This window comes from Ascaphus truei, chromosome 14 (genome assembly GCF_040206685.1).
Source record: "Ascaphus truei isolate aAscTru1 chromosome 14, aAscTru1.hap1, whole genome shotgun sequence".
NCBI classification, from domain to species: Eukaryota; Metazoa; Chordata; class Amphibia; order Anura; family Ascaphidae; genus Ascaphus; species Ascaphus truei.
In genome coordinates, this window is record NC_134496.1 from 35986654 (window position 1) to 36012304 (window position 25651).

Here is a 25651-nt window from a genome sequence, read left to right on the forward strand (position 1 = left end):
TCTGCAAGGTTTACTATGGAATAATAATAATAATAATTGAAATCTCTAATATCTAATGCAGTATCTCTGTGTTTTCTGTATAATAAACTATCTTATTAACAGTGTGTTTTCTTGTCTGAACCACATTCCTGGGATACAGTCTTGGTAGGTGATCAAATGCAACTGAACAGTTTAGTAGAAGTTGTTTTAAAATATCAGGATGCTGTTTTTATTTGTTTAGCATTTAACAGATTAGGCTATGTAGCTGAAAAACACTAACATCATTTGACAGATGTTTTCTACATTATTGGGATTGACAAAGAAGTGCATGTTTCATTTTAATATGGGGCTTTGATGATTGATTGTAGTTTTATGATACCTTCTAATGAACCAATAGAGTTCTTGATCGAGTAACCTTTACAGAGATCCAAAATCTAACAGGTCACTTATTCAAATGACTGAACCTGTGAGGTTTGGAAAGCTCTGCACAACCTTCATCTTGGTCCAACCAGCAACCAATGTCCACTTCTCCATGTGTGTATGTATATATGTGTGTGTGTATAGCCTCTCCATGGCTAATATGGTCATTAGAACTTTGAACAACATCATAGTTTGAACATGTTAGTAAGAAAAGCTTTTCACAGGACCCAGAGTTGATCCCAGATGGAATCCCCTATATTATGTTTTGAAAGACATTTTAGTTAACCTTTCTTATGCTCTGTACAGTGACTCTTACCTTTCTCTTTCATGGTGTAGTGCCCCTAATTTATTTATTTTTGGTCTAGAAATAATGCTTACCACACACCCCCCCCTCCCAAGGAAATAATGTCTTTGATTCAATATGTACAATATGATTTTTAAGAAGAAATTCAAAATAAAATAAAAATTATGATGTATTTTTTTTACATTACTTTCCTGTGGCTTTGTTTTATAAAAAGGAAGAAAAAAGACTGCAGCTTTTACAGGGTTACCCGACTTCATCGGTGATGCTCTAAACCGGTGGTGTTCCATTTTTTATGGTTAAGGAACCCTATATTTATGTGAAATTCTGCAGAAACCCCAACTCTCTCCAATAGCGTTTCTGAGATGAGATGCATTGTAAATTATTCTTTATTTGTTACAATAAATAAAAGTACAACTTGTGATTCATTTGCATGTCTCAGACAGGCCTGCAACCCTGTCTTTCCCCATAATCACTTAGCAAACAGTGCTACCACTGCAGCCATGGATTCTGGGTCATGACATGGAAATGAGCACAGTGTGTCACTCTTTACTTCTCATCCATTTTAACATGGAACCCTATAATCTGTATTTGGTACAATTTTCAAATGACCTGAAAATTGCAGGGAACACTTTAGGGATACCCAGGGAAACCAAGGGTTCATGGAACTCTAGTTGAAAAACACTACTCTAAACATAAGTAATATAACTAGACAGAGTAACCCTGAAATGCTAAATAGAACTGAAATACATTAATAAAGAACTCGGTACAGAACATCCCAAGAAGGGATTACAGGATGAAGAAAAGCCTGCAATACAACTTGCTTCCAAGCTGTGTAAATATTTTTCAGCACATGGTCTGAAATCCATGTAATGTTATATATTGTGTTGCTATGCTTTATACAATGTATTATATGAATTGATATAGTACCATAAATACACGTGTAATAAGTTTCCAAGTGACAGTTTATTATCCATTTAAATATGCCAATACTAAAAAATAACATATTATCCGTCTATTTTCACACAAATACTTAGAAAGACACCTCATAAACGTTGTATTTGTGTTCAGTGATGTGAATTCACACAGTCGTCATTATCTATGCAGGTGAAAATACCTGTGCGAAAAATCACAGTTCCATGTGGTTGCCTAAGATCTCTCTTATTGAAGAATCAATGTCTTTGCCAATGGTGCATACCCTGCAAAGGTTAATGAGCTTGTGCGTCTCAGACAGAAGAAATGAAGGAGGGTTCAGTCTGTACCATTGTTCGTTTGAAGGAAAGTTCAAGCAGCTGTGCATTGTATCAAACAGGCTTAGAATTTTTATTTTCATGGCAAATAAAAGCAATTCCACCTCAGGTACTTCTTTTTTCAATGCCAATTTGGTTTCAATCTGCTTCACCTTTGAATTAAAAAAAAGACAAGATAAAGGGGATGAGAAACATCTAAAGTAATTGTTTAATGTCAATTATATTACCACCATGCTTCACAGCATGGGTGGTCAACTCCAGTCCTCCAGGGCCACCAACAGGTCAGGTTTGCAGGATATTCCTGCATCAGCACAGGTCTTGAACTGAGCCACTGATTGAGCCACCTGTGCTGAATCAGGGATATCCTGAAAACCTGACCTGTTGGTGGCCCTTGGGGACTGGAGTTGGACACGCCTGCCATACAGCAATTCAAGATGTCACAAGTGCCACTATCCCATAAACTTCACAGCTTGTGGGTTGTATCTATTGGATAGTATACAACAAAAGACAAAAATACCCAATGCTACATCCAATGTGACTGAAAATACATAGTGAAATACGTCAATGGTAGTATTCTCCTAAGTAAGGGTAATTTATTGGCTATGTATATTTATGTACCTTTCTTTTTACGCCAACATTGAACTTTGCTTGCTTCCCCATTGCCAAGAAAGAGATAAACATTTGGTCTTGTGCGAATATTCTGACACCAACGTGGTGGTTTAAAGATAAAAAGATTGGTTTGAATTGAGCACAAGGTTCAGAAGAGAAATTACTTTTCCATTTCCATCTCTTTACTCTTCTGCCTGTGTTGTCAGAGTAATGTCCGCCCGATAGATTTATATTTATCCTGGATATTAAAAAAAGGAAGGAAAAAAAAATGCACAAGGCTGTGATAACGTGAAGTGGGAAATGGAAATAAATGCCAGTTGGGACAATACTAATATATATATAATCATACGTTCCCGTCCGAGGTCTGGTAAGCAAGAGACAGGATGTGGAAAAAGGGGGAGGGGGAGTGGCGCTTCCCAAGTGATAATAATGATAAATGGTGTTATAAGTGAAACACACAAAAACACAAATACACCCTACACCAAACTGTGAATAGGTAATAAAAATGTGTATAACGCAGCTCAACTTCCTCTGGTGGGACAGTTCCAAATCCCAGGTACAGGTATTTTCTTTGCTTGGAGATGAGGAGGAGCGCAGGAGAAAAATCGTGATATATGTAAAAGAAATAAAACATATATAGTGCAGACTGTAATCACTGCTAATGCTCTTAATAATCTTTAAGAATAGAACTCACAAAAATCGCCGTGTATTATCGCATGTCAGAGATCCTTCTCTCTCTGACTGGAGCCCTTTAGTCGAAATATCAGGGTAACCCTCAATAGGTATGATATGGAAATAAAGAATAAAAGAGACCACAATAGTGCATACTATTCGAACTGGATATAATGCAAAATCATCACAAGTATAATGAACTCACATTTTCCCAAATAAAATCGGGTGGGGGAGAGAACCACAGATATAACTGGAGGACAGGTGCAGGCAGCTTCACAGCGTCTCACAAGCTCCAAGCTTGCCAGTCCTTCCAATCTCAGGTTCTCTGCTACAACTCTACGCTTTTCGCTGATTGCTTCGTCAGGAAGTACACGGCAGGGAGCGAGTGAGACGCTGTGAAGCTGCCTGCACCTGTCCTCCAGTTATATCTGCGGTTCTCTCCCCCACCCGATTTTATTTGGGAAAATGTGAGTTCATTATACTTGTGATGATTTTGCATTATATCCAGTTCGAATAGTATGCACTATTGTGGTCTCTTTTATTCTGTATTTCCATATCATACCTACCTATTGAGGGTTACCCTGATATTTCGACTAAAGGGCTCCAGTCAGAGAGAGAAGGATCTCTGACATGCGATAATACACGGCGATTTTTGTGAGTTCTATTCTTAAAGATTATTAAGAGCATTAGCAGTGATTACAGTCTGCACTATATATGTTTTATTTCTTTTACATATATCACGATTTTTCTCCTGCACTCCTCCTCATCTCCAAGCAAAGAAAAGCAAGAGACAGCACTTAATGTTGAAGTATCAAAAAGTGTATTTAGTGATAGCAAAAATACATCCAGAAGGGTTTATGGATGTATTTTTGCTATCACTAAATACACTTTTTGATACTTCAACATTGAGTGCTGTCTCTTGCTTACCAGACCTCGGACGGGAATGTATGATTATATTATCTATATGGGACATGCACCTGTGGCTTACCAGCACCTATTGGAGTGCCAACTGCTTTATTTGACTATATATATATATATATATATATATATATATATATATATATATATACTGTATAATCTACATATACATACAACGCACCACTTTCTTTTAATCCTAGCCCCATGAGTCTGGGAGATGCACAGGTGACCCATGCTTATTGTGCCTGCTCTCTTAGGTGAGTATTTATGTGACAAGGGGTGGATGGTGCCACCAGGTAAAACAAAATATCAGCTGGGTGTCACCTGACTACAGGATCAGGGGTTGGTGCTAGTTTTATGGGGGTCCTAAGTAGAAATAGTCTGGGGGAGAGGGGACTTCACTCACCTGTCCCCTTCCCATTTTAGAACATATAATACTGTAGGAGCACTCACAGTATACAGGAATCAGGCAGCACAGGAGTCCAGTGTTGATAGCTGGGAAACGTGGTTAGCTGTAGGAGACCAGCGCTCACGTGGAACATTGCATAAAAGTTTATATTACGGCATTGATGTTTCCTCCTGTTCATGAAGTGTTATCAAGATTGAGTTTCTTGACAAATGTCAACTAACAGGACTAACATGTTGATGCCTTAATAAAACCCTTTATGTAATGTTCCATGCGAGTGCAGATCTCTTACAGCCCAACTCACCATTTTTTATATATCTCTTCAAACAAAATAAACATTTAGATGTAAAGTGGTATTTTGGCATGTAGACTTACAGTATCAGTAACTTCAGTGTACAGCATCCCACAATTGCCAAGGTCCAAAGACCAAATAATGGCAATTGAGGATTCAGGGCCGAAGACCAAATACATTTTTAATGGGATCATAATTACAGTGTCTTAGAATAACTTGTGGTCCATGGGCTTGTTGGGGATCAAGGACATTTTTTTAGTTAGCTTATAACTTGGAGCAGGGGGTGGCCAACTCCAGGTCAGGGTTTCAGAATATCCCTGCTTCAGCACATGTGGTTCAGTCATAATAACTCAGCCACTGATTGAGCCACCTGTGCTGAAGCAGGGATATCCTGTAAACCTGACCTGTTGGTGGTCCTTGAGGACTGGAGTTAGCCACCTTTGACTTAGAGCCACCGATGTGCAGGCACCATAATAATATCTCTACTACTGAAAGGCAAGTGTGTGTTGACATTTTCTTATGTTTACCATATACAGTACAAGGTAAAATTTGAAGATTACTGCACAGTGCCAGTTTTAGGCAGCTAGTACTGTATATGCAAAACTGTGGTCTAAAGTTCACTGCTGCTGCTTAGCAATCCTTGTGGTTTTACACATTTGTTTTTCAGGTGAGAGCTGCTTAGTGCAGCCACTGAGCAGAAACTGTGAAACAAGGACATACTGTAATACAGTACATGGAAAAGTGTGTCCCGGTGACATTACAAGACGATCATTTGCATGCCATTGTAGGCTTTGCAGTACGATGCTGGTCACCTGTGTGTGGACGACTTTTTACCACCAGCTATTGAGTGGTCTAAAAATCAGTGCAAATATAAAATACATTTTAAAAAAAATACAATGGGCGCGTCTCTTTAATAATAGCACTGGTACTGTACATGACCCACTGTGTTCTTCAGTTCATGTTAAGGGCAACATTTAAATTGCCTTTAAGGCTAATTCAAGGCCTGTTTGGGCGCTTCATATATTGCCCCCCATGCATAATCCTGAGATATTTCCACCTTACTAGTGACCTGCAATTTTCAGTTCATTTGAAAATTGTACAAAATACAAAGAATTTACAATGCATCTGATCTCAGCCCCGCTATTAGAGAGGGCTGGGGTTCCTTACAATGCATCTGATCTCAGACGCGCTATTAGAGAGGGCTGGGGTTCCTTACAATGCATCTGATCTCAGACGCGTATATTAGAGAGAGTTGGGGTTCCTTACAATGCATCTGATATCAGACACGCTATTAGAGAGGGTTGGGGTTCCTTACAATGCATATGATCTCAGACGTGCTATTAGAGAGGGTTGGGGTTCCTTACAATGCGTATGATCTCAGACGCGCTATTAGAGAGGGTTGGGGTTCTGCAGATTTTCAGAATATAATTATAGTTTTCCTTAACCAAAAAAATGTTTAAAAAAACAATAATGGTATTAGCAACGCATGCAGTGTAAATTAAATGTAATCCACTTACTGATAAGTTTAATGTGTTGCAAATAAGAGATCCCAAATGAAATAACAACAGCCTCTGTTTTTTGACTAGAAAGTCATTATTAAGATGTTTAGTAGCTGGTAGGGTTAAAAGCTAATACTTTTAAGAGCCACAACAAACCCACAAAGCCCTAGTCCCATGACCATTTTGAAAAGGTTTTTTTTTAAAGACATACTGTGCCATCCACACTTTATGCAAATGTATATGGGTTTTGGACAGCTGTGCTTATATGAAACGTGTAACTGTGTTTGCTTCACTACAGGCAGACGGGCGTTATTGGATTTATATTGATTTTCTATGGCAGTTAGTTCTGGAGACAGAAAAACTGATTACCTTTGTTTTTCTAAAAATACTGAAAACTAATATAAAAAGACTCTGCAGACATACGGTAGGGTGATTGACTGTCTCTATATTACAACCGACAGGATTATCCATCGCTGGTTTTAGATGCATTGGTCCCTAAGGGATTCTGCAATGAAATCCACGCAAAGACAGAGAGAGCTGTACCACCAGAAGGGTTGTACAACGCCTAGGGGTGGCATGTCTCTGGGGGGCGGCAAGAGGTAAAGTGTAGCAGTAATCCCGCTTTCTCATTTTTTAATAGATGTGGGTTTGAAACAGGGAGTCTCTGGTGCTGAAGCGCATTAATTTCGGCTCTGGGAACCCCCTGCTTCCTGAGATACTTACCTCCTTAGGGGGTACAAGTATCTAAGCTCAGGGTTAAAGCCCCTGTTCACATGGGCCAATAGGAAGCCTCCTATGTCACAGCTTCCTATTGGCCCACGTGATGGGACATCTGAACCTGAGCAGGCGATACCTGCACCCGCTTAGGAGGTAGGTATCTCAGGAAGCAGGGGGTTCCCAGAGCCGAAATTAATTGGGTGCAGCTCCGCAGACCCCCTGATTCTTACCAAGGGGGGGGGGGGACATTTTGTTTTGTGGGGGGCGTACTTAATAGTGCTTGCCTAAGGACGACACATATGCTAGGGACGGGCCTGGCCGAGCCTGTCACTGGTTATTTTTGCAGAAAGTCAAGAGCAGCTGCTTTAATCAACACCAGCTCCCTTACAGACAGGCAGTTAGGACTTTGGGCTTTATTCTTTAGTTAGGAAAGAAACAGTAGGACCAGCTCATGGAGGTTTCTCTATCTGCCCTTCACCAGAAATAAACTACAGGCTTCTGGTGAGGATCCATTTTGTGTAACTTTCATTCACTCCCCCCCACCCCCCACTCCCAATATTTATCCATTAACCCCTCTGTTGCCAAGAAGCCGGCAATGCATTGGGAAGCAGGCCCCCTGACAATAAAGGGCTTACAAAAAGTGCTGCACTTGAATATACATAAATGGGCTCGTATTTACTAAGCAGTTATTCCGTAAGATGCCTTCAGCGCTAGAAGACACTATGGTCTACTCCTTTAAATGGGCTGTAATCATGTCTTTCAGCACCAAAAGGTTCATCTGAAAACAGCCCGATCGGCTGCTTCAGCAGATATAGAATAAGCCTTTAAAACCTCCCCAAAGAGCCTAACTTGTCAGGTATTGGGGGGCTGGTGTGTGTGCCCCCAGGGGAAAATATATACGTGAGCTGGGTGGGCTAGATCAGGAGATGGGCAACTCCCAGTCCTCAAGGGCCTGTTGGACAGCTTTTCAGGATATCCCTGCTTCAAGACAGGTGGCTCAATCAGTGGTTCAGTCGAAGAAGCGTGTGTTCCCCCCACAAGCTCAGGACACTGTACTGCCAGGGATCGGTCACACAGTTTTGCTGGCAATAATCTGAGTGGGCAATAAGATTTATTAATTAGGGGTTTGTTAAACAAATACTTTCTAGCAGGGGGGTGCACAATGTAAAAAGGTTGGGAACCCCTGCTTTAGGGTAACAAAAAGGTAACCACTGTCCCAGTTTCATTGGATGAATTTTCATTGTAAACATCTCACCTGTCCCTATAACTATGAATTGTGTGCATTATTACTAATGCAGGTAAAAACTCACCACACCACTCCATTTGGATGATAACACGTGGCTTTGCCGTACGACCCAAAGACTGCCTGGATTTTTGCATTTGTTTTGTCTTCTTGGACTATGCAGAAAGATTCATTTACTTTATTTGCCACAACAATTATAGCCAAGTTGCCAGATGGATAGCTGCACACAGATAAGGCAAACGTCCAGTGTATATACATGCAACTATACATAGTCATGGTTACTGTTAACAAATCTACTTTGATTCAAGTAATTACACAGACTGATTTTAACCCTTTCATTGCCAGTGGAGCTGGCATCCCAACGCTGCAATGTGTTACAGGCCTCTTTGGTATTATGGAGGTTAAAGTGAGTTCAGTTTGTAACTTTAATATGTTGTAATACATTTCAAACATATTACCTATGCGCTTTATTCTTAAAATAAATTCAAGACCTTTTGAAATCTTCCAAACCCTATTCTGTAAGTGTTCTAGGTTTTCAACGTCTGCCGGTCTCCGCGAAATTTCATGGTGTTTAAACCTCCCATGTACATTGATATATAATTGTATGGTGCAGTAGGTAAAAACATAAAATTAAAAACAATCAAAGAAAAAATAAAAGCACTAATAAAGCAATCCAAGAGTTTACCGATTTCAAGTGTGACTATGTAAAGTGGATCTTCATCAAATGGTTTCTATAGATTACTTGGAGTTAGACCGGCACTCAGGAATAACTAGTAAGGAAAAAAACTCACTTTATCCTTTACATCCACATCAAGTGGTTCTGTTTAATTCAAGTGATATTTCACACAGGACCATGGGCAGCGGAGAGTAATCGCGAAGGAACTTTCCTTTGTCCCTACACCAAAGGTGGGCTGGTTAACAATGGATATTGAACTGCATACACTTTTCAGAAATTTACGACACAAATATTTTTTTTTTCTATAGGTGAAACAGAGTCAGACAATACTGAGATGGTGATAAATCGTTCTGGTTGATAGGGTGCACAACTGACTTATTTGTATATATGAGGTAGGGCTATGTCCCTATATAATCGCGTGCTGAGTTTGTATTATACACATTCGCTTTATAGGTATAGTCATTCTACGTGTCAACAACGCATCTTCACACAGGGCTCCTCAGGGTATATAACCTCCATAGGCACCTCACTTTAGATGAGCATGAGGAAGGGGCCAGTGGCCTTGAAACGTTGCTCTTTCAGCAATTTTGTGTCTAATAATGCTTTTGTGAGTATGTTTACACGTCTTTCCTTGTCATGTGAACTCTCACCAACTCTTGAATTAAACAGCATCCATTGAAGTGGATCTAAAGGGTTAAGTGAGTTTTTTCCCCTTTATATTTATTCCTGAGTGCCGGTCTAACTCTCAAGATTGTCCCTGAATTCAAGTGCCCTGTGGTGAGGGCACAGAATCAGAGCACCGGTAAACCGCGTCTGTGATGAAATATTGAAAGAAGGGTTGGTGGGTGCCCGTACTATTTTGGTTTCCTTTGTATTCTATAGATGAGTTGACAAGTTGTATGTAATAAAGCCTCTATCTTAATATATTTGCTGCTAAAGAGACATTTCTTCATGCAATGGGGTTAAAACAGCATTTTTTGTTAACTTACTGATGGTGAATTACGCAGGATGAGAGGTTTACTGATCTGAAAGATCCAACGTGCAGGTAAAAAAACCATGCAAACAGCTATCTCCACAAGTCAGGTCTGCAATCAAATGATATGGCCCTTATTCTATAAACCAGGGGTGGCCAACTCCAGACCCTAAGGCTAAGGCCCTGGTCACGCCGCTGTAACGCGCGCCCGCGATATTGGCGGCGCGTTCAGCCGATTTCCCGGTCTGCAGCTCACTGCAGGATGAGAGACCGGGGGGGGCGTGGCGGGGGAGTGACGGGGGCGCGTCCATGACGTCACCCGGCAGGTTCCGCCCTCATTGGCTGAACCGCCGGGGGGCGTGCCTAATCGCTCGACGCGAGTCCTGCTCTCAATTCTATTGAGAGCAGGAGCAGCTCTCGCCCGAGCGCTGCGGCCCCCCCTAGCAGCGGGCCCGGCGCCATTGAGGGGAGGGCACTCGTGCATGCGGACGCTGTAGTAGGCAGCGGGGGCAAGGCCTAATATCGCTGCTTCAGCAAAGGTGCTTCTGCAAAGGTGGCTCAATCAGTGGCTCAGTCTATGACTGAGCCTCTGATTGAGCCACCTGTGCAGAAGAAGAGATATCCTGAAAACCTGACCTGTTGGTGACCCTTGAGAACTGGAGTTGGCCACCCTTGCTATTAACTGTGAGATCGCTGATCCGGTGCTGTAGCATGGAAGGTCCCACTGAAGTCAGTGGGGTTTTCCTTGTGATGGCGCTAGATCAGCACTTTCTGAGTATATACAATAAGAATCTCAGTTTCTATGTAAGTGAATTGGCTTGCATTTTTTAATCATCTATTTTATTTAACATGCTGATATCTTTTATATCCGAGAATATGCATACACCACACCTATTTCATATCATTTGTATACAATTAAAAAGCCTCCCTTGCATGGAAACCGGTCGCCCCCTTTAGCTTTAGGCGCCCATCACTAGCATGGTTTTTCAGGAGGCTTGCTCCATGCATGAATATTTTCTAAAGTAGCGACGGAGTTGAGAGCCTGGAAGCCTTTACATGAGCACAGTGTGGGCGTAAGTAGAGCAGATAAAAACTTACTGCACTCACGAGCAACTCTATGGTTAAATTCGAGAAGACCTGGAGCCAGCGGCAGATTTCAAGATCCGCCGCCCCATAGCACTTGCATGTGGCGGCCGCCTCCTTGCTTCCGCCCTCCTGATTCCGAATCGCAGCGTCACTGTGACGTTACACGGCGTCGCGTTGCCACGGTAACGTGACGTCATGACATTACGTGCCGTCGCGTTGCCATGGCAACAAGATGCCACGTCACGTTACATTGGTCACGTCCACGGTGTCATTTGACGCCGCGATTTGAAAGGAGGGTGGCAGCAAGGCGGCGCGCCCGAGAGCACGGTAAATGTATATGGGGCGGACATTTTTGGCGCCCTAGGCCCGAGCCTAATGGGAAATCCGCCACTGCCTGGAGTCCCAGGATAAGTGCCTTTCCAGAAGACATATCAGCAACGCAAGATATACAAATTTAAAGATATTAAGGGAATACAAACAGGTCCTTGAAAATCCTAAGGTTATTAACCAAATTCAATTGAAGGTATTGAGAAATGATTGTGAATGCCTTCTGCCTCCTCCTACTTATTTTAGTATTACAGTCATTATTATTAGTAATATTGTATTGTTGACTTAGGTATGTTGGTTGTTCTATTACCTTTTACCCACCCTGTTTTTGCCTTTCTGTACCCATCTCCCACCCTCAACATAATCTAAAAAAAAAAAACAAATAAAATTGTTTGAAAAAAGGAGATAAATGGCTAGTTTTCCCTGGAGAAGATGAGCTTGTGTCCGTTACTTAGGTATTCTTGATTTGTTCTTGAGTAAACCCAATTATATCCACGTTTAAAACAGTTTTATTTTCATTCACAACCATTTTTCGTAGTACACACACTGTACCTGTTAAGCTCTAGCTTTTATGTATTGTGAATTGCTTTTACCTGAACTCATTCTGCAATGTACGGGCTAAATACCCAATAATGGCCCGTCTTCAGTATGCTGTGAAGATGTCTTCCCCTAACTTGGGAAGATTTCAGCTCCACTCTCACTCCGCAGCGTCTATTGCTGTGTGTGCAATGTGTTGTGCATTACACAATCCTCCAAACGAATGTTCTGGCTTCAAAAATAAGTCTAGATCACTCCACTTTTGGAGAAGCTTTGAGAGCTTACTTGACACAGCACAACGACCAGAGATATGGGGTGAATTCTATATACTGGGCTATTTGGGACATTTACTATACACTACACTATATAGCGGCTCTTTGGGACATTTTCAGACAAAAATAGTATTTGGGGATTATCGGTAGAAAACGGATGCTTCAGAGTATATATAATTACCCCCAAAGTCACTGAATTGCTTGCAGTCCACGTAATATAAGGTCTGCATTTGCATTACATGTAATGTACAAAGGATACAATATTTGTGCAGTTCCGTCTGGAAACATTGTGAGAAATTTCCTTCCATTTCTGTAGTATTTTTCTAAAAACTGTGACATCATCTGAAAATAGATAATTGATGTGTAGTGTCATTGACCTCATATGCTACACACCAGAAACAGAAGCATTACCCCAGGCAGGGCCGGTTTTAGAAATTTGCCACCCATAGGCACTTACCTTTATGCCCACCCTGACCTCCTCCTCTTGTACCGTCTCGACGTCACGTGGCGACGCATTTCCATGACAATCGGGGGCACCATGTGATATCACGTTGTCATGGCACAGCATCGCCATGTGATGTCGTGGCGTCATTTGACGCTGCGACGCAGAAGTGGGGCGACACTCAAGGAGGAGGTAAGAAACCCCACGCTCTCCGCCAGCAATCAGTTTAATTGTTTTGGGGAAGAGTGCGGGGCCTCTGTAATCGCAGCACCACCTCCCCCGCTGCCCCCCAATATACTATTCTCATGCGTTCTCTCATCGGCGACAGTATCAGTGGAATTATGCCATACATTTCATAAATCTTATGTGTGCTTTGTATGTAGGATTTAAAAAGTAATCGCTTTTATTGAAGATCGTATTCATGTTTTAAAGAGGCAGCACTGACAGATCTTTATAATGAGGTTTCAGGAGATGGCTTCCCCAGTGATCATTAATTTATGCTTGAGTAAAGTAGCCATTTATTCTCTCAGCAAAAGCATAACCTGACAGTATAAAGATTACCTGATCGCGTGTCATGGTAAAATCACAGCAGGAGAACTCCCGTTCCAATTTCTCTGCATCCAGGGCAGATTCTGGAGATTCAGGGACCACGGTCCAGTTGTCCCCTAGTGGTGGGGCAGTGGAAAGTTGGTAGGAAATGGTTTTCAGCTGTCTCCCATCTGATACATAGAGGATAGTCAAGTCAACTACTCTCTATTTGAAAGGAATGTAAAATGATGTGGTCATTCCCATTTTAACTACGTGTATGTATTGTATGTATATCTTTATTTACAAAAGAGACAAAAAAACTGTACAAGTGTATATTGTGTTTCTGTGTTTCTGCCATACCCGATGAAGGACCCTGAGAGGTTGGAAAGCTTGTAACGTTTCAACTACTTGTTGGTCCAATAGAAGGTATCATACCACCTACGCTCTCTCCTTTCGTTGTTACTACGTGGCAGAAAGGACCAACACGGCTCCCCACCCTTCTTTGCTTAAAAAATAGTACAGGGAATTATAATACAATAAGTAGAACAAAGTAAGACAACAGGAAATTAAATCCTTCCCCCAGAGAGCTTGCAATCTACGTGGTATGTTGGGAGACTTACAGAGATAGCAGGTGAGGGAATAAGTGCAGTAGATAGCAGTACTTGGCCACAATGGTTGGTAGGAGAGACTGTGGGTCTGGGACAGCAGCCACGAGTCTATGTTATTGAAATGCTCCTCCATGTTTAAAAAGATAAACACCCAGAGATAACTCCAATTTTAACTCCACAGACGCTTTACATGTGACACTTAAGATGGGGCACAGCCAAATACACAGAGAGTATTTTAGTAGTTGTATCTAAGGATGGGCAGGTTCGCGGATTTGAAATCTGAACTTCACAAACTATGGCCCAGAAACATCAAGCAGGGCTAAGGAAAGGGGAGATGTTATCTCCACAAATGTACTAATTTCTGGAGATAACTTCTCCCCTTTTCCTTAGCCCTGGTTGATGTATCTGGGCCCACGTTGGGAGTTTTGAGTGGAACTTCCATACGAATGTTTGAATCCGAGTAAAACTCAAGCCGAAACCTGAGAGGCCCATCTTTCCATTATTCTTTTCTTTTGAGTTTACTAACGAAAATAGTTGCAAACCTTTGAGATCAAGTTTGCAGTTTGAAAATGTAGCAAAACAAAACAAAAACGTACCTGCTTATTTTTTATTCTCCCCCCCCCTAATTAAAAAACAGAACAAAAAAGAAAAACAATTCTGTTCCAGCAAAACCAAAACACAAACATTTGTAGAGAACCAAAACACGCGTGAAAGTGCCCATCAAAAATACGAAATATATGTCTGTAATCTTAAACGCTAAAATAAACAAAGGCGGGGATCCTTTCTCTGACATTGATTTATAAGCTTCTTGCACAGGGTTGTTACCTTTCTGTATTGTAAACTTGGTACCATTTTGTATGTTATTATCACGCACATTGCAGTGCAAAGCACAAGATGTTTGCAGCTTGCACATTAACTATAGCAGTAGCAACAGTTAAAAAAAAAAAATCCATAACATGGTAAAGAATTTAATAATAAAATGCATCTTCAAACCCGTTTCTGATTGTTGCTGAAAGGAACAATCGGAGCAGGCAATTTTATTTTAACGTGATTGAAGCAGGGGGTCTCTCCGGAGCTGAACCCCATTAATTCCTGCTTCCAGAGAAGGGGGTGCTGGTATCTCCAGCAAGTTTAAAGCTCCAGCGTCATGTGGGCCAACAGGAAGCCGCACTGGATGACGTCACCGTTTCCGAAAAGCCTGCAGGGCGCGGCAGCTTACAACAGCGGACGTGGCGTGATCCCTGCTAGTCGAGCTGCTACCGCACGGTATACGGAGGCAATTATTTCCGGAAGCAGGGGGTCCCTGGAATTGAAATGAATGGGGCTCAACTCATCTTGAGAGACCCCCTGTTTCAATTCTATGTTAAATAATAAACTAAATCGCACAAAAAAAAATTGCGCACTTGGATTATCTCTTTGAAGCAGCAAAGCGTGAAAATTTCTATGTTTTTTTTTTTTTTTAATAAATCAGTTCTGTAGTATTAGATAATACTGTCTGCATTTTTTAAAACTCCTAATGACATTTTTAATGATTTTTTTTAATGTACTGATCATCCTTTGGTTGCTACAGCAACCGTTTAGAAAGTCACACCCACTTCCTCTTTTGAAACAGGCTCTGATACAACCCTTTTTGGAGAGATTTGTTGCTGTGTTGAGCCACCTGTGCTGAAGCAGGGACTGATTGAGCCACCTGTGCTGAAGCAGGGATAGCCTGAAAACCTGACCTGTTGGGAGGGGAGGGAGGGGGGGGGGGTTGAACACCCCTGGGTTAGAGCAGAAATCACTACATTTGATATCTTAAGGTTAATCTTATTATCACTTACAACATATTAAATGTATCAGACTAGATTATGTTTGGTTATATATAATAAGAATAATTGTTTTGTTCATTATTTTTTGCACCATTGATAATAATTCAAGTATTTTTGTATGTGATTATTGATGCTCCATTTTTCACCAACACACTGTGCCTGCAAAGCCCTTTGTACAGCTATATAAGAAAAATATATTATTAAATCAAATTTGTTCCAGCACATAAGAAATGGAGCCATTTGACCCAAACTAGTAAATGCTAAAGTATCCAAATAAACTCCTAAACGTCTATGAAAACGCCACAAACAACTTGCTTTCCTTTTACTAGAGAAGGGAATCTACAGGTAATGCTTTTTTTTACTGTCTGAATATGTGTTCTGTAATTAAAAGTACAGCTGGGCACACAGTGGTACTTGTAATGTTGGGAATAATAACAGTGCTATTTTTAGAGCCTCTACGTAAAACTTGTTCCAGCTTCAACAACAACTTCTGTTCAAGGGAAGTGTGAGCACACGGAGAGGGATATAGATTTATTTGAAACCCAGAGCTCCATACCTTAGCCTGGCAATCTGTACTCCGTGTTTGTTTATTGTATTTGTACAAGTGACATTTACTTTCCATCTTGGTCCCACGCCTCATTGTGGAATTATTCTAGAGATTTCTACTTTAGAGAAATATTGATGACATATCATTTTCTGAGGACCTATTAAAGATGGCTGCAACTGTGATTTTTTTGGAGGGGGAGGTTTGTTTTTGTTAAACTTCTTAACTTTATAACCTGGATTTTTTTTGTATTTCCTTTGTTAGGGATGAGCATCTAACTGGTACTTAACAGAAGCAGGATTTATTGTATAATTGATGTTTATTGACGTTTATTGGTCTACATTTTCAAAGTTAATACACGGGCCTTAAAGCAGGGGTGCGCAAACTGGGGGGCGCGAGATTTTCTGGGGGGGGGGGGAGGGTGCGGTGGTTACACATGATTGCGACCAGGCCCTGGATGCTCGAAACGAAAGTGGTGATGTTGGGGGGAGGGGCATCCACTTCCATTGTGATTGGGCTGGCCTGCTCCATTGGAGTGGTCGGCCTAATCACCCACTAGAAAACAAGCAAGTGCCAATGACGTACCTGGTGAGTTCTTAGCAGAGATTGGCGGAATTGGATCCGCTTCAGATCGTCCGGTTCCTTTGGTCCCGCGGGTCAGTCTTTTTCTTTTATTTTAGAGAGCAATCCAAAAACCCTGGCCAAATTAATCCGCGGGCGGAATATCTCTCTCTCTCTCTGGCCACGGATTGTGGAACCCGCAGATCGGATTCTTAAAAATCCGTCCGTATTGTATCCAATGGCGGATTTGGATTGATCTGCACTGATTTTGTTCCTGCTCAATCCGCGGATGGATTTTTTGAGAGGATTTGGTTAAAGAAATCCTGGAAATTCCGGGAAACTCGGATTTTGGCAGAGCTGCTGTTTGTCTGCATGCTTCTAACTCCCAATATCCCACAGCAAAGTCCCTCCCCGCAGCGAATCTGTCCACATCCGTTTCCCGGATTTTCACTAAGGCCTAGGACATAGTAAAATCAACGTCGCTGAGGCGGGCTGAGCCGCGCTGAACAGATGCACAAAGCCCCTGCATCTGTAATCAGCGCGGCTATAGTTTCTCCCTCCGCATGCGGGCTGATGCGTGCGGAGGCTGAGAAAATCAGAAGAGACAGGCAGGTTTGAAATTTTGCCGCTCGGGGAAGCGGAGGAGCAGTCACGTGACCATCCAATGGGGGCGGGGGACTAGCACCACCTCCCGCTCCGCCTCCTGGCATGCCCCCGCTCCGCATCCTGGCATGCCCCCGCTCCGCCTCCGCCCCGCCCCCTGAGCGCGCTCACTGCCTCGCCTGCAAGGACAAGAAAAGCATCATTTTCAGCAGGCGAGGCAGAGCAGGAGCGCGCCTCAGCGAGCTTCAAGGCCACTATGTCCCAGGCCTAATGTTACCCCCTAAAATCCATTTAGCTGTGTAAAATACGCAAGTGGATTTGGTCGGTTTTAATCCGCACGGATTAATCCAAAACCGCCATTGGATACAACCCGTGGACTGATTTGTAGAATCCAATCCGCGGTAGGGTCTTAAGAATCCGTGAATTTGATTCTACAGGTCCGTTCTCGGGTTGCGCAATCCGCGGAGTGTATTGGTAATAATAATTTTAAAAAACTCGCAAAATGCAAATCGCCCTTTTTGAGATTGATCCACTGAAATCCGCGAACCAAAAGACCCCGCCGATCCGCTGCGGATCCAAAGCCGCCCCCAAATTTTGCTCAGCTCTCGTTAGAGGACATTCTGAGTGCGGCTGCAATTATCAGCAAGAGCTAGTCCTGTTCTTGAGTCTCCATTCCCAAAATAAAAACAGTCTTAAAGCAGCAATGTGCACTGATTGCCCCTTGCTTTGCATATTTACTTTAAGATGCCCCCTTTGCCCTTTTCAGGGGCTGTTTTTATTTTGAAATACCAATGTGTCATTCAGGAGATATGAGCAGTTAAAATATTAGGTGTCAGAGAGGTCAAAATGGAGGTCTCCATAGATGTCTAGCGCAGCTGGGTTGCCATGGTAACCTCAGATGCTAGCTATGAAGAAAATATATTTTTTTAACGTGAAAATGCTGAGTGGGCGAGATACTAGTATTAAATGAGTCGAACTCCTATAGGTGTCTGCGGGGGATTGCTGCTTGAAAGGGTTGCTGATATGTTATATTATAGAACAATTAGATCCAGGTATCCTATATGTGAGACTTCCAATTACCCCAAAAATGCTTGGTTCTAGTAACTCCTAAAAGTGATATGATCAGTAGACACTCACAATCAGGGAAGGAGGCGGTAGGTTCCGTCACCATAGCTGCAAAGAATTTTGCCATCTGCCTCTCGCGACGTCTGCGGGGAAAAGTGTATGAGTCTCTTAGCAGTGTGTGAGCATAAAATGCTGAAGAACTTCTAGTCGATTTTGTTTAGAATGACAAACAATACAAAAAGTGAACGACGTGGGGGTTCTCCATCAAAAAGTAGGTTAGGAGAGGATAAAACACAGGCTTGAGAGGAGCGGTTCTGTACTATTATCCTGTAACTGATCAATGTATTGCGAGATTTTTGTGGCTCCCCAGTAGAAATATGCAAAAACGATGCAAAATGTTGGTGTTTTTAATCCCTCCGCCCTCCCCCCCCCCCCCCCCCCCCATTTCGATTTCTTGGTAAACTTTTCCCCGAGACTCAACAGGCTACAAATGTAGCACAAATCGCACATTCCCACCAACAATCTGGAGTTTTGCCTTTTCAAAATCAAAATATCCTAGAGCCACGCTACCTTTGTGCACTTTTTTCCTTCGCTTTGCGTCTTTCGACTTCATTTCCATAAGGTGCATGTGGTGCAATTGAGATGGTTTCAATTTTATCTGTACCAAACAGGCGCTTTCTCTCGCCGAAGAGAAACTCGAACACTTCCTTATATTGATCGCAGCAAAAATGCTAAGAAAAAGAAGAAGAAAGGAATCGGATTTCATAAGAAAGCAGAGAGACAGCTGTGCACGTTTCATTTGGTACACATATAAGTCTATGGCAAACCCCATTGGCAGCACCTGTAATGAAAGTTCTGATGTCTGCTTTGCTGTTTGCCTGCTCAGAGCATCTAGTTTTTGCATTGTACTGAGGCTCTGGTCAGACCAGGACCTAGTGATCCAGCTGAGAAGCAGAATATTTATTTATTTATAAAATGTTTTACCAGGAAGTAATACATGTAGAGTTATTTCTCGTTTTCAAGTATGTCCTGGGCATAGAGTTATGATGACAAATAATACACTGTTACAAATACATTGTTACATAAGTGAACAGTGTGTACATTATATACAAGACATTGAATGCCCAGTTGGAATATGGCAATGCAAAGGGTTGTAAAATAATGTATTAAAGAATATATAGACTACACTTTAAATATGTGTTTTAACTACTGTACTATCTTTTACAAAATGACACCTGAGAAAACCGTTTGAGGCACAAAAGAAACAGGAGTTATACATTTTGGAATGAAATGGCCAGGTGTAATATGAGTTTAAAGACCCAAGAAGTTGCTATCGTGATGCTCCAGCAGCACTGCGACTATACTACTAACACAGGGGTGGCCAACTCCAGTCCTCAAGGGCCACCAACAGCTCAGGTTTTCAGGATACCCCTGCTTCAGCACAGTGGCTCAGTCAGTATCAGTGACTCAGTCATTGATATGCAGAAAACCTGACCTGTTGCTGGCCCTTGAGGACTGGAGTTGGCCATCCCTGTACTAACCTTTTCACAAACAATGTGGCATCAATTGCATGGATTATATGTTTAAGTGTTCACGTATTACCTCTTCAGGTTCCAGAGAATCGTCGCAAGGAAATGGCCTTAATTGACCTGCACAGAACTCACACGTTTCGTTTTCAGAATGTCTCCTTACGATCTAAAAAAAAAAAGAGGTTTAATAAAGAAGGAGGATCCTTTGTATAGAAATTGTAGTTTACGGGATACAGTACTTGGCACACCAAGTCGAGTCTAAGTTCTCTAGAATGTTATGTTATCATTGCATGAAATAATCGAGGTGCAAAATGCAAATAACACAACACCGTAGTGGAAATTGCCCCTAAAACCAATATTTTGGAGTAATTTGCAGGTAATCAGGGATTATAACCATGGATATTTATATTCTGCACGATTGATGGGGATTGCATAGCAGGCTCAAATGTTGAAAGGATTAAAACCTGGATAACTTTCTACTGTGACTATAGAAATTAGGTTGGAAAAGACATCGATCCACAGAGTTCAACATTTGATACATTGTGACTGGCAAAGGCCCTCTCCCTGGTGTTTTGGTTCTAAAAATGATTTGGTTTTGCCAGAACTTTATTTTATTTTTGGATTTGTAATAAAAATTAAGGAAAAAAAAAAAACCTCAAAATAAACCAGAAATATTTCTGACATTTTCAACATTTTTAACCCTTTTTCTGCAAAAGTTCTCTGTTTTTTCATTGGCGATCCCAGAAGTTTGCCTATATATATATATATATATATATATATATATATATATATATATATATAAGGACCGAAACGTCGGGTTTATGTGCCGGTTTTTCTACTGAATACACGCTGTTTTTTGTACCTTTGAGTGTGCTGTCTCCTTCTTGCCTCGTGATCTTGGGATCCTGGATCTACTCGGTAAGGAACCTACCTATCTATATATATATATATATATATATATATATATATATATATATATATATATTTATATATATATTTTTTATCTTCAATAATCTTGCAGCATAACAACAAAAAAATCTCAGTTTTCAAAAAATATACAAGTACATTGCAACAGCTGTAAATAGTACCCGCTTCATTGCAAGGAATCTGTCATGTTCCAAGGATTCTCGCTTGTACGCCAGGATGGTTGGGGGTCCGACGCTAGGCAGGGTCTGCAGAGGTTTCTCAAAAAACATCGTGTAATCTGAGCTGAACTGCAGAACAAACAGTGAGAAGGGGGGTTACCGGCTTTTCCGTAGCCTGCCGTAGCGTGAAACGTATGAGATAATGATGGATATAGTTGTACCTCCATATCACACAAAATGCTTAACTCGCTTAAGTCATCTGATAACGAGGAGAACAAGTCTGCAAAACCAAAGCAAATAAGAATTAATACTGGTGGGTGACTGCTGCTTCAATAATTAGGACAGTCGTTTTCTTTCTTTTTACCTTCTTTATGGTCGCTTGTTGATTGATAGAGGTCTTGGGCAGGTGGAGTGAGGCTTTCTGGAGTTTGAGCAGCTAGAATTAGAGCAGTTGCAAATATATTGTATATGGGGTTGGTAAATGTAATCTGTATGTTACGGTTAAAACATTCATTTTACATATCACCCAATGTTAGGTCACATTTATTGCTGCTTAATACAGGTAGGATAGACATGATCACTCTCTCAGCATCATAACATCCTCTGAGGTCTGGAAGCCACATTCTGGTAAAATTATATATGGCAAATCCGGAAAAATATCGTCTTTTATTTTGTTTTCCTCTTTAAAGAAACAAACACTTTGCAGTGAGAGCATACAGACAAACAACATTTTCAGGGAGTTCCATATACACTTAAGAGCATTGATAGTGACTCAAAAATACACAGCGAAAAAACATGCAATACATCACTTTTAGAGCACACCTAACTAAGAAAAGAAATTTGCAAAATCCTATAAATTCTCAATAACAGCCATTTTTAATGAGTCATATTCGTATATTTAAATATATATATATATATATATATATATATATATATATATATATATATATACCGTATATATATATATATATATATATATATAGTCACTTTTTTTACTCACCATAACTTAACTCTCTCTATATATATATTATATATATATTCTCTATAATAGGTACCATCAACAAACATAAATGAAGAATGTTATGCGAATACAAGTCATTTGATACAGTTTTTTATAAAAACTATTTATTTTTTTAAAGGAAGAAATAGAATTGCTACTTAACCTGTATCTGCATGTAGGCCCCTCTGGTATTACAACCATAGGAAGGTGTGATGATTTTGTTTCCCTATTTTAATCTAATTTCAAATAAAATAAACATATGAAGAATTTTAAACTTCTTCAATCTACCACTGGGACCATGGTGGGAAAAATGAATGTATTCTGTGTTAGCTGCTTATCAGTATAGTGCATCTGGATTAGAGACATGTGAGGTATTAGAAGAATTCTGTACAACCTCATCGGTGAAGAATGATCCTGTTTGAAAGGTACCAAAACCTGCAAGTAACCGGTGATAACAGGATGCCTCCAAACTGTAAATACATCTAAAGAAGGATCTTGAAGGTGAGGGTTATAAACAAGGCAGGAAGTCATACAGTGTTGAAAATCTACATTTATACCACAAAAATGCAAAGTTAAGAAAGCCATAATTTGGGACACATAGTAAAGCTAATTAGAATAAGCTAGTAAGAATCACTGAGGGATACATTCGGTATGAAGAGAAAATAAACTGGGACATTTTTATTTATGAGACTAATTGTGGAACAAACGCGTTGGAAAGGACCACCACACACCCAACTGATCATCAACTATTTGGTTTACTCAATGGCTAAACCCCAGCTCGGAAAGGGTTAATGTTGTGGTGCAGTTCTGGCCAGATCCATTCTTCAAGGAACACCAACAGGTCAGGTTCTAAAGACATTCCTGCTTCAGCACAGGAGGCTCTATCAGTGGCTCAGTCTTTGAGCTCAGTCTTTGACTGAGCCACTGATTGAGCCACCTGCGCTGAAGCAGGAATATCCTGAAAACCTGACCTGTTGGTGGCCCTTGGGGACTGGAGCTGGCCACCCCTGGTATAGTTCCTTATCTTGTGACATTTTATCACCCTACTATTGGAAATTATAACCCTGGGTTTTATTAACAATAGAGCCTCGCGTTCAACAAAGCCCAGATTTTAGTTGTCTATAAACCGCAGCTCAGATCTGGGCTATTCTTCATAAACAAACAATACAGATATTTAAAATAACGACTTACCATATTGCTGGTGGAAGTGTTCACGAAGCCAACTTGCATCAGTCTGCAGAGAGACTGAAATTCCTAAAGGCATTGTATTAGCTCCTGAGAACAGAAAGAAACCCCCAAAATGTATTGGATCCACTGTAAATACATAGCATACCCCCTCCGCCCCCCCCCCCCTATTCGATAGAAATATTAAAGCAGTAATCCCCTCTCTAGGGGGCCTATGCAGAGAGCAGCGAATTTTCGAAATTCGCCATTTTTTGGAGATAATCGCGCAGAAAACAGCAGAAAATGGAGATTTCCGAAAAACGCGCCAATTTTTCTTTTCTATTTGTAAAACTCGCCTCGCGGCTGGCGAGAACCGCAATCTCGCCAGTTTAAAAAATATCCGTATGCAGAGAGGCGCGAACGGCATCTAGCGGCTGTTCGCGCCAATAAAATGGCGCGATTGTCTCCGTTTTGCCTCGCCAAAAAAAACTGCCGCTCGCGGCCATTGCAAAGGGAAAAAAAAGGCGCAAATTTGTTTTAACACATTTCTGAAGCGCGCATCTCGCCAATTTAAACTCGCCACACGCATCCATGTTAAACATAGCAGAATTCGCACTTTTCTGCATATGGAGATTAAAACTCTCCAAAAAAGCTACTTTTTAATAAATTCGCCAATTTTAAAATTCGCTGCTCTCTGCATAGGCCCCTAGAAGTCTATATGTGTTTTACTCCTATAATGTTACTATATTGTCCCCGCCCTGCGCATGTATTTAAAAATCATAATTTCATTGTAATCTAACTCCTGAGGTTACCATGGTAGGTATTACACGATATGTTGTATGATGCGCTGGCCTTTCTGTTTTTGTTTGTATAACCTTTAGACTGCTCTGGGGAAAGCTCCATTTTAACCTCCCAGACAATAAATATTTCAAGCACTTCTATCCCCTGAATGGACCATCATCTCTCTCCCCACGTGGAACATTACTGGTGTAATATATTTTGTTAAATACACATATTATATTTGTTATAGCCCCATGACTGTCTTCTAATAGCGAAAATGAGCAGCTGCTACAATACACTTGTATCCTGTTAACCCTTTTGCTGCCAATAGGAGCAAATGTATGTTGGGTGTATTAATATATAAAATAGTCCCCAGCGTTCAGGTATTTTCTACTGTGCCAGGGCTTTGCAATGCACTGCTGGCTCACCTGGCAGCAAAGGGGTTAAAAGATTTAGACAAGCAAAATAACACCTATCTGATCAAAACAATCACCACTGATTGAGGTAGCGCCTTTGAAAAGATGTAAGGTGGTTTGTACTTTCAATGTCTGGTTAGCAGGGAGTATTTAGGCTCCTGAGAGGTGGGGAGCAGACTGTGTACAGTACATGATTCTGTATACTGTACATTACTTTATCCAATGCCTGCATCATTCAGCTTCAGTTTTTTTTGCCCAGAGAGGTCTGCTATGGTCCTACATCCAGTACCTGGTACTGAGTGTGGTTTGGGGCTAGTGTTTGGGTCTAGTGGTCTTAATCCAGACTCTGATCCTTATCTTAGGGCGGGGTTTGGTACTAAGGGACCAGGGTCTTGTTTTGATCACTGATCCCAAGACTGGGTTGATATTGGCTCTGGTTCAGTTACTGAACTTGGTTCTGGTTTGATATTGGATTTGGTTCTGTTACTGAGCCTGGTTCTGGTTTGATATTGGATTTGGTTCTGTTACTGAGCCTGGTTTGATATTGGATTTGGTTCTGTTACTGAACCTGGTTTGATATTGGATATGGTTCTGTTACTGAACCTGGCTCTGGTTTGATATTGGAGTTGGTTCTGTTACTAAGCTTGGTTCTGAATTGTTATTGGATTTGGTACTGTTACTGAGCCTGGTTTGGGTTTGATATGGGGTTTGGTTCTGTTACTGAGCCTGGCTCTGGTTTGATATTGGATTTGGTTCTGTTACTGAACAGGGTTCTGGTTTGATATTGGATTTTGTTCTGTTACTGAACATGGTTCTGGTTTGATATTGGATTTGGTACTGTTACTGAGCCTGGTTTGGGTTTGATATGGGATTTGGTTCTGTTAGTGAGCCCGGTTCTGGTTTGGTATTGGATTTGGTTCTGTTACTGAACATGGTTCTGGTTTAATATGGGATTTGGTTCTGTTACTGAGTTCGGTTCTGGTTTGGTATTGGTTCTGTTACTGAGCCCGGTTCTGGTTTGGTACTGGTTGTGCTTCAGCGCCTGCCCCTCCTTACCCCGGCCCTGCTGCCCCGGTTCCGTTGCTGCCCCGGTCTCCTCCATGCTGCAGGCCTCCTCTTGTTGTCAGCTCGGTCTCCCTGGAAACGGTCGCGGGGGCAGCACCAGCCGCGGGGTGTGTAACCTCGTGAGTGCCCGTGTAACCCCTTCACTGCTGCATGGAAGTGCACCAGCAACAAGATATTAATCCATTCGGTGTCATGGGAGGGTCGGCAATGCCTGGCAATGCCACTAACCCCTTCACTGCCAGATGTGACTGGCATACAGTCCCACCTTCACAC

The 25651-nt window shown here is 41.4% G+C and overlaps 1 protein-coding gene across 1 annotated transcript; it reads right to left on the minus strand.

Moving 5' to 3' along the window:
- Positions 1-1647: 1647 nt before the first annotated feature.
- ERICH6 (glutamate rich 6) lies at positions 1648-25651 on the minus strand. Its single transcript, XM_075570438.1, has 13 exons — positions 25370-25651; positions 23145-23228; positions 21318-21389; positions 21175-21233; positions 20957-21082; positions 19942-20034; positions 18910-19070; positions 18412-18482; positions 13181-13338; positions 12437-12519; positions 8374-8526; positions 2569-2797; positions 1648-2102 (listed from the first exon to the last, which is right to left on the minus strand). The coding sequence occupies exons 1-13, from the start codon at positions 25413-25415 to the stop codon at positions 1830-1832; spliced, it is 1608 nt and encodes a 535-aa protein (XP_075426553.1). The 5' UTR covers positions 25416-25651; the 3' UTR covers positions 1648-1829.